The 9,969-nt window shown below is 36.8% G+C and overlaps 1 protein-coding gene across 6 annotated transcripts in view; it reads right to left on the bottom strand.

Moving 5' to 3' along the window:
* Positions 1 to 7,667: 7,667 nt before the first annotated feature.
* LOC117435734 (cAMP-regulated phosphoprotein 21-like) overlaps positions 7,668 to 9,969 on the bottom strand; it is an 85,052-nt gene continuing 82,750 nt past the window's right edge. For all 6 annotated transcript variants that reach the window (XM_034059138.3, XM_034059136.3, XM_034059133.3 and 3 more), the window contains 2 exons: positions 8,951 to 9,099; positions 7,668 to 8,465 (listed from right to left, as the gene is read on the bottom strand). In XM_034059138.3, coding sequence (XP_033915029.2) covers positions 8,214 to 8,465; positions 8,951 to 9,099 — 401 coding nt within the window. In that variant the 3' untranslated portion in view covers positions 7,668 to 8,213. The remainder of the gene's footprint in view (positions 8,466 to 8,950; positions 9,100 to 9,969) is intronic.

The raw sequence follows: 9,969 nt of genomic DNA, 5'->3' as shown, positions 1-9,969 counted from the left end.
TGTGTTATTTTTGGTGTTTCTACAGTCTTGCTGGTAGCGTCACGTGACATTATTGTTTTTTTTTTGTTTGTTTATGTGTTAATAAATACTGAGCGCCGTGCTGGCGTGTTTCACTGCACTTCTGAGTCTCTGTGCCTCCATTCCGGCTCTCACCTGCCTGTCTGCCTGCTTCAGTGCGGGAACAACACATAAGAATATCACAAGGACTCAGGGAGACGGTGATGAATTATCGAATTCACAGTTTATTGAGGTACTAAGCAGAGAATTCCTGTTCAGGGCAACCCTTTTTTAACTACTGTAACCCTATCGCTTCGCTGCAGACTCTCTCCGGTCTCTCCTCCCACAGGATCATACACCTGCTTATATACTCTCTCCTCATTTCCTACCGCTGTCCGGCTCAACCAATCAAGCCCATGATCTGCTGCCCCCTTTTCCCACCACTAACTGGGAGAGATAAAGCATGGGCTTAGCCAGTGCATCCCCAGACAACAGCAGCACGCATTCACACACTCATTCACTTGCCCTTCCCATGCTAACTAACAGCGTGACACATTCCCCTTGACAAGAAGTCATGCAACGATGCAACTGTCCGGGTCTTTACAATATGATTCATATAACAACAAACATAACATTTAAATATATATTTTATATAGACATATATTTTACATATACCAAAAAGATACAAACAGACAATTTGAAATAGTTATAAATATATATGGGCCATATATTTATACTGTAGGTATAATGTATGCTTTGAAATATATGGTTCTTCCGTATGAGATGACAATAAATACATCTTAATTGTCTGGTATCAATTGTTCTTTTAATTGGATTTTGCTAGTTGGTGAATGTAAGATCTAGTACTTTTAATCATTTTGGTAAAACTCTTAAGAGAACTAAACTTTTTATGCATGTAATATGCTGAGAACGTTTTATGACTGACACTGTACTCAAGACAGACTGGCAGTTATTCAAGGTAATCTTGTGGCACATTGAATGTTTTGGAAATGTGAATCAGGAGAGATAATTGAAAGGTCAGCGCAACCTGCTGGAGCTTGTTACTTCTTCCCAGCCAATATAGTGCCTGAGGATGATGCAAGTAAGGGAAACAGTTAAGGGAATAAAAAGGTGAATTGTCTGTCAAAACAGTGAAGATCGGGTACCCATGAGAAACATCAGAATAGAGAGAGACTCCAGCCGCCCGACTTCTCAAGGAGAACGGGTATTCTAATATCTAGTCTCTTATGGCTTAATATAGTGTTGCTACTGTAGTATAAGTTAAGTAATACAACTTTTGTTATTGACTACGATTGTGTTGGTGTCTGATTATTCCTAATACCCTCCGAGCATATTTTTAAATACACTTTGGTGAGGTTTGAAATCTTTTTAATTTGAAAACATTTTAATTGTGTTCAGAATGAGACAAGTTTCTGTTAAAGGAAAAGGGTATACAGTAGCAAGGACTTGAAAAGGTACAAATATGAAAATGATTAAACACAGTTCCTCCAATTAGTGAGCTTTTCCAATTCCCTCGGTTATCAGTACTGTTAAAAGTTGAAAAAAGCAACAGCTCTCCTGAGTGCAATGAAAGGTCGCTCACAGCATTTGCCTGGCTGTAGTATCATTTCAATTCCCCTGCCAGGGTAGCAGGATCACGAACAGACAGATGGTCCCAGATGGTGCAAAAGCAGGAGTTGTCAATGCAAGCTGTCACTGGAGTTTTTGAATGATTTAACAGGAGCCAGAGTAAATGTGTGAAGACCAGAGGCATGAAAGGGACTGGTCATTTCTTTTGCTTATATTCATGCATTTACTTTAATTGCAGTTGCTATAACAGGATTGGTGTTTGGGATGAGAATACCTTGTTATATACCTTGTCACATGCCATGTCTGTACTTCTTTCTCCCAGTTCTCTTTGGATTTGTTGATTTAGTTTCCAGAATTAAAATCAATAATAAACAAAAACACCTGTAGGTTTTCCACAATAATAAACCACAGCAAACAGTCAATAAAATGAAAATAGAGTTTTTGTTACTTGGTACTTTTTAAAAGTACAGACTCTATTTACATTTACCCTATCCAAACGGCAATACATTGCCTCAATACAGGTTGAACAATTTTGCTATTCCCATAATGTGTGCGTGTGTTATTATCCATTAAGCGAATAAAGAAGTGATATCTGAAACAAAAACACATTGGAAATGTGAAAAAACAGCAAGTTATCAAAAGTGCCCAGCTATTTAAAGTGGAGATATAAAAAACAAGCCAAGTTTCAAGAAACTATTGGGGCAGCCTAGCCCAGCACAAAGCAAATAGGTAGAACTGTAAAACTGATGGGGGCAAAGGTTGCCCCAATTCTTTCTTCTAACTTGTATATCAAAACACAAGAAACAATTGGGGCAACCTTGGCAAAGTCTTGAGATTCTCAGCTGGCTGACTTCATCTTTCAAAATACGATTGTTTTCTCAACTAATTGTGTAGCACTGATGACAGTATATGTAACACAACACACTTGCAAACTGAAGGTTATAGTTTCAATTCCCACGCATGCTAGACCTTTTTCATTTTTATATTTATATTATATTAAAAAAAAAGATATTTTTTGCAGGCAAATGTTCCATTTTAAAACAGAAAGAAATAATTTAATATAAATGATACAGACGTCACAATAAGTGTGTTCCCTAGTATATTTCCATGTTGACAAAAGTTAATTGTCATTAAACTCGGATGTCCTGTAATATACATATGCATGGATAAAAGTGCCTGGGATCTGCAAAAATCTGCAACAAAATGTTGGGAGAAAAAGAAGGAGGACATTTTTACCTTACTTTGGTGACTTATTTCTCTTACTGTATGACAGAGGTATTGACTTTGTTTCTGCATTTCACCTAAGAGTGTTGGGAACTACAAATTAAAAGTGAAATGGTGCTTTTGGCTGATTTATTTTTGCTGCTCCAATACCCTGAAAACACGTAAACTATCATTTGCTCAGTTTATTTAATTCCATGTATTGGTATTTTCCTAGCATGCTTTGTCTTTGCTAAAAGGTAATTGAATTGTGTCCTGAAGCTATTAAAAGCCAAAACTGTTATTTAAAAAAAGCTATACTGCTTCATGCAAGTGTTTGTGTTGTGGTTGGTTGCCATGAACAAGGCATTTTATCCCTGATTATACTTAATGATGTTTTTAACAATTAATGTGTTTAAAAAAGTTAATAGCTATTTTAAAAACCAACATAATTTCATTTGCCACTTACATGCATCGTTGCTGAAAGGTTATTTATTAAACTGTTGAAAAATAATAATTAGAATGCCTTCCAGTACCCTGAAACCTAATCCCAATAATTATCATGCCATGCCTTGCAGCACAACATATGGGCATATTTTTCTGAATACATTTTGGACTTTATTTTCACAAGGGATTAGTCCTGATCTGGTTTACCTGGCTATGAACACTGCTAATCAAATGTCATTTTTATCTCTGTATGTATTACATTGCCTGTAGTGCACACGTTATCTGCCATTTGATTGTAATGCTGCATTTTGCTGGCAAGGTATCCTTGGAAACAAATCTATTTTACTGGTTAAATAAACCCAACTGTATTTTAACAAACCCAGATTGCCAGCAGCTATGTCCATTATATACAGGGCTTGAACTTTGAGCCCAATACTAATAACCCCCCCCCCCCCCCCCTTACCCAATGTGAACATGGATTGTGAAGCAAATATGGGACTTCTGTGTAATAAATCAAAGGAAATGCTTAAATCGGATGCAGGTTTGAGCAACCAGCTTTATGGTCCTCTCGCCCAAACTACACGACATGATGTATCTTATAATAAGAGACACACAATGTAGTAATGTATACCAAAGCAACATCAATCACGATTTTGTAATTAATTGGCATCTTATCCCTTTTAATTGAAAGGAGAGAAAAGGGCTGAACGTGAACTACTGACCTCCCGCTTCAAAAACGAGCTCTGTAGTCAAGTGATAAGTGTTAGCGTGTTAGTTCAATAGTTGTTAAAAACAAGTATCAGCAGCTGCTACAGAGTACTTGTGGACATTGGGGAACTGCAGCTGATGAAAGATGAAAAACAGCAGTAATTTTAACATTTACAGACGATCATACAGGGGGGGCCTTCATTGATCTTGAAAGAGGTTGATATAAATTCTACCACTAACTTAATATAATTAAAATTGGTCTATTTGTGTACCAAGGTTATGAAAATCAAACATTTAACAGTGCAGGTGAGTCTAGTGTATTACTGTAAAAATGCAAAATGATGGGCAGAGTTCAGATTTAATTATGGTGGCAATTAGATCCACCACAGATTAAATAGACCCAAAATTGAATAGACCCAGGGGTTGAATTGGCGCATAATGGTCTGGAACGACGTTCCGCCTCTTGAGGATTCCGTTCCTGGTCTTCAGATTGAAAGTAGGATTCCTTTCCTGATCTTCTGATAAAAAGTAAAAACTACCAATCACAGAGCACCCACTAGTATACAGTTACAGCAACTGTTTTATGCTACACACAGAACATATAGTAAAATGACATGAAGTTTATCCAGTTATAAGTTTGATGGTTATAGGTGTATATGTCCTCTGTTGTACCATGCTACTACTCCAGCCCAGAGCACAAGACGACCAAGTTAGAACGCACACCAAATTAATTGACTAGCACCCATTCCCCCCCCCCCCCCCCCTCCCCCTCCCCCCCGGAATATATAATACGATCAATACAAATAAAATAAAAAATTATGAATGGACCAGCTGCTAATAGAATAGAGGTACCATCATTAATATCCTGTATCACAGAACAAATCTTTTAAATCTGTGGTAAACCTGCATGCACATTTTGCACATTAACGCAGTTCAGCACGACAATCCTGACAGGTGCCAAAACACTTGCCATCATGTTTTTTACCTGTGAGCTGGCCTAGAATGTCCTACATACTGACAACTGATATCCATAGAGCCTTTAAAATAATTAGATACTGTATGTTAATATATACCATACCCCCACCACCAGCCATTATAAAAATCAACCATCTAAATCTCTTCCCAAACCCTGTAACCCTAACTCCATCATAAAAGAAAATCTTCCAATGTCTATTATCTACTTATGCCACTGAACTAATTTCCATGATTTCCGAATGTTAGCACTCTTGACTCTGGCAGATTGCTGTAGTCTATGTTTTCCATTACCACCATTGAGCTTTAGATCTGAAATGCTGATTGCTATTGCTGGTTGCCTTCATCCTCTGCATTCCAATCACACAGATGCCTTTTTTTTCAATGCAATGCCTCTTAGTTATATTTATCATTTCGTTTTCCCGTCAAAATCCTCTCCAAAAGGTGTTTGATCCTCATTCAAGCCAAGTATTTGCAGCTGCTTTTATCCTGAATCCCCTTGTCTGCTTTGAGGGTAAACTCTCGAGGCAGCTGGCTGCTTTGAAACCCCCTCCCTGAAGCTGGTTTTGCATTCCCTGTCTGGTCATGCAAGATTTCTTTAGCCCCAGTGTTCTTATAACAGATCAATGTGTGACCTCCACAATACAATCAACATAACAGATTTATTTTCAATCCATTCCGTGAATGACTCTGTCAAGTTAAACACCACTGCACCAATTTAAAAGGATTAATAATAACTAACAAAGGCACCAAAAACCACGATGCAGAAATGCTTCCGAACCCCATTCCCAATATTCAGTTGGAGTTGAGACCTACGCCACTGGAACGGCTGCACAATAAGGGAGACCGGACAAAAAAATATAGAAACATATTTATAAAAAAAAGAGTAGTAAAATTCTGATGGAGATTAGAACAATATCTAGGTCATAACACTGAAATACATGAGCAGCAAATGCAATACCGCTGCAACTTAGTTTCCTTGTAAAATATGTCAATGGCTTATTATCAGTAGGAGGGTCCTCCAAACAGTGTGCATATGAGCATCAGGTACACCGTGATCAAACCAGGTTTCAGCCATAACGATGTACACTGAATGCAGTTAACCATGTACTGTATATTGATAAAAAAATTTTAAAAAATAAAATACAGGCACTCAGCATTCATCTTCATTTAACCTCTGGATTCTGAAAAAATCATATGTTGTGCCAAGAAGTGACTAATTATATGATATGTTATTTTGTTCAGCATCTTTATTCAAATGTTACTTTTTTGTGAATATAACTTTTGTGAATTGAAATTATTTTATTGTTCATGCAAAATGTTTTCATAATCTCTATTCATCATAAAGAACTCTTTTCAGTAAACTGTTATAGGTTCCACAACATATGTCAGGCACGTGCCTGTAAAGGACTAAATTTGTGCAACTGGGTTTTTCCTATCACTTGGTCTTTGTTGTCATAGCTAATTTCGACATTGTTTTTTTTCACCCCACCTCGCACACAATTAAACTAGGATATTTAGCCTTTTATTACCAGGATATGTTCCATTTTTTCTTCCCAGGTGATATTTTTGCTTGTGAGAAGTGTCTCCAAGTAAACAGACAGGAATATCCTGCAAAATGATTGATTGCAAACTGGGCAATCCAGTTTCTGCTTCTAGATAGAATGTCCTACTTGCAGAATCTCTGTAGTGCATCTCTACATCCTGATGTGCACAGGAGTACACCTCCTCACAAGGATAGGGAGCTGGAGCAGTGGGAATACATGCCGTCTTACTGTACTAAACTATACAAGGTGGTTTAATAAACTTCCAGGTTCATTGTTAACAGTTCATGCATTTTCGTGGACACAAGTGTCCACTTTGTCCAGAGCAACACGTCAATGATTTCAGTCAAAAGATATGTGAAGTCCATGTGTGGGAATTCAGCAGATATCCTCTGCTTTAGTGGCACTCAGAGGAGGCTGTGTGAATCCTGTGTGAATTTGGTTTAAGTAGCCTATAAGCCTGAGGATACTGTAATACATTTTATAAAGCAGGGTAAGCTAAATATACAAGGACAAATGAGGCCATCTAGACATTTTATGCCAGCACCTGACTTACGTGATTAGATGATGTAACTGGCAAGCAACTTCAATAAACTGCAGTCCACGACGACTGGCAAAAGGTGTTTTCAGATGTGGTTGAGGTGTGGCTAGTGTTATATATTTAATAACGTTGATGTCAAACATGCCAATGCTGTCTTTCTATGGGAAGAACAGTCTTCATACATGTAACACTCTAACAGTACTCTTCAAGAATATCAATGACTTGTCTACTCATGCATAGAAGCCTTTCGTTGACAGAGGTCATTTTTTAATTGACTGTTCTGAGTTGACTGTTCTGATTAGTGATTAATTCTGATTAGTACTGATCATAATCTGTCCATACAAAAAATGTCTTGTCAAGTCAATACTTACAGAAATAACCTTTGAATAAAAAATACAGACAGATGTAAATGTTTTACACACTTATCATTTGATACATGTTCAAACCCATCATCACAATATTATGATACTAAATGTTGTTTTCTACAGTTGCTGACAGTATGCAATGCATCAGAATAGCACGGTTTGGATGACATGTCAGTTTGAATTACTGTATTTCTTTTCACATATTTTTAGGGACATGTCCACTTTACCCCCCTTACCAACTTTGCCCCACCTGATGTGAATTTAAAACATACACATGAATAATGTAAGAGATGACACAAGGGATTAGAAATGTGACCTTTCTCCATGAGGTCAAGTGGTTTATTGTCGTTGAACACTACAATACATCATATATCAATAATAATAATAAAAAAACAAAACTCTATAGTGTATATAAATTATTCCTTCCATACATCAATTCTTAAATCCATTACAGCTTTGGTACAATGTGATATTTTTTATTATAATTTTTTTTTAAATACTTTTAGCTCAACACAAAGTACAAAACGAATCCGATTCTGGTTTATTACAATCTACACAGTGGTGATCAGTGATAAGGAAGAAGTCTTAACTCAGTGAATGCATGTCACCTAGCTAAATTACAAAGGCATACTTAGCAGAGACATGACTAAAATATGCACCATTTACCAGACATTATTTTATTTATTTATTCATTTATTTATACAGAATACCAGCACTTATGACTGAGAAGTTTAAAACCTTAGTTTTTCAACTGAATTATTTTTTTATTCAGTTGTTTTAAAAGGCCATGATTTATATGTCCAACAATGCATTGAAAATATATTTTCTTCCAGTTCTATTCTGCCAGTGTCAGTATTTTACCTGCCAACCTGTGTTGTTAATACTTGTACAGTTTGTCCTGCAGTTAGCAGGGACCATGGGCACGTTGTTGGAGGGACAGTGAGGGGCGACCAGCCTTAGGTTGCTAGGTGGGGAAGGAGGCAAGACATTGCAATAGACAGGAATTCCATTGGCTGGATGTGTCCCTTGACCTGATTGACTGGGCAACATGATTGTTTGTTGGTATGGTGGCATTCCTTGAGAACTCTGGGTCATTGGCACCTTTAGGAAAACAAATATACTGTAAAGCACATTCCATAATTACAAATTCGTCTTTTAAGTAGAATCAGATTACATTTTCATATATATATATATTTGCTATTTCCTTACCTTTTTATAATTTTAAAATATTGTAGGTGGTTCTTATTGCTATTCTCCTACTAAAATACTGTTTCACACTTTATCCATGGGTGGTGTTCCCTTTACCAACATAGACACAGCTTCTAAACTCAGGCTGATGTATCTTAAACATAAATATGTATCAATACCCTGTATGTCCAACAACCAAGCTTGTAAAATAACACTCAAATGATGTTAACTATGTTCAGTTCAGCCACGTAAACTAAGCTGATACTAACTTTTAACAAAACAGCATTCTCACGTAAATGTGTTGAGCTGTATTGGCTTGTATTCCCCCGTGCTTAGCTTCTGAGGTCAGTCGAGATCTGTTTAAATTGACTGCAGAGCATTAGGCTCGGAGAACCCACCTGATAAGACGACATTGCAGGGTATTGGACCAGCATGCCTTGCACCTGATTCCCCTGTTGACTGGACATCAAGTTTTGATTCTGTGGAGGTTGCTGCATTCCCATAAGGCCCTGGAATCCTTGCTGATTGGGTAGAACAGTCTGGTAACCTATGCAAGGATCATATTAAATATTGGTTTGCAATGCAATAAAATATTGTACTTCCATTGCACTTTAAACAAAAATTATGAAAAAAAAATATATAGAATATGTTTTGAGCCATCCAAAGAAGTGGAAGTGAACCAACGGAAAGCCCTTGCACTAACTGCTTGGAGTTAGAGTTTACAAGCAGCCACTGTAATGTATCCATATGGTGCAGATGCTGCAAGATTTGGGCAGATAAGCAGAAACATTGTGGGCTGGATTTGCTATTCAACATCATGTTTTTGTTACATTTTCTGCTAACATATATGACATTTAAGGAATAAGAATTTACCTTCCTCATAACGTAATTAGCATGAATAGTTTAAACTTGGCCTGCAATGGCCTAAAGCTGGTCTAGACTGTGCAGCTATCAGTAAGTTATTTACAAGACCATAAATGGGGAACATAAAACAAGTTTAAATAGAAAAAACGCAGTTTGGAACATGTACGAGAACAGGATAGTTAATACTATACATATTGTTAATAATCTGTTCCCATTATTTGGTTCAGCCAGTCATATAATTGTGAGATATGGACATGTCGTAGCATTAGAAAATGGTAATTACAGTGTAAGAAGTTTCTGAAGTGTATAGCAAACATAAAAGCTTATCAGTTCATTTATCTCTCTTAAAATGACACCAATAACAATTAAGAGAATGAGTTACGATTCCCTGCCTTAATGATTCCCTCCATTTTAAAGTGAAGTCAATATAAAAGGTATTGCCAGTGATTTGTGCAAATAAAAAAAAAGAAAGATAAATGTTAACTATACTGAGTGAACTTACTCCTCATTCCTCACTGTTGTAGCTGTGAAGTGATTTATTAAGATCTTTCAT

Source organism: Acipenser ruthenus, chromosome 3, assembly GCF_902713425.1.
Source record: "Acipenser ruthenus chromosome 3, fAciRut3.2 maternal haplotype, whole genome shotgun sequence".
Lineage (NCBI taxonomy): Eukaryota > Metazoa > Chordata > Actinopteri > Acipenseriformes > Acipenseridae > Acipenser > Acipenser ruthenus.
This window is presented reverse-complemented; position numbering and strand designations above follow the sequence as displayed.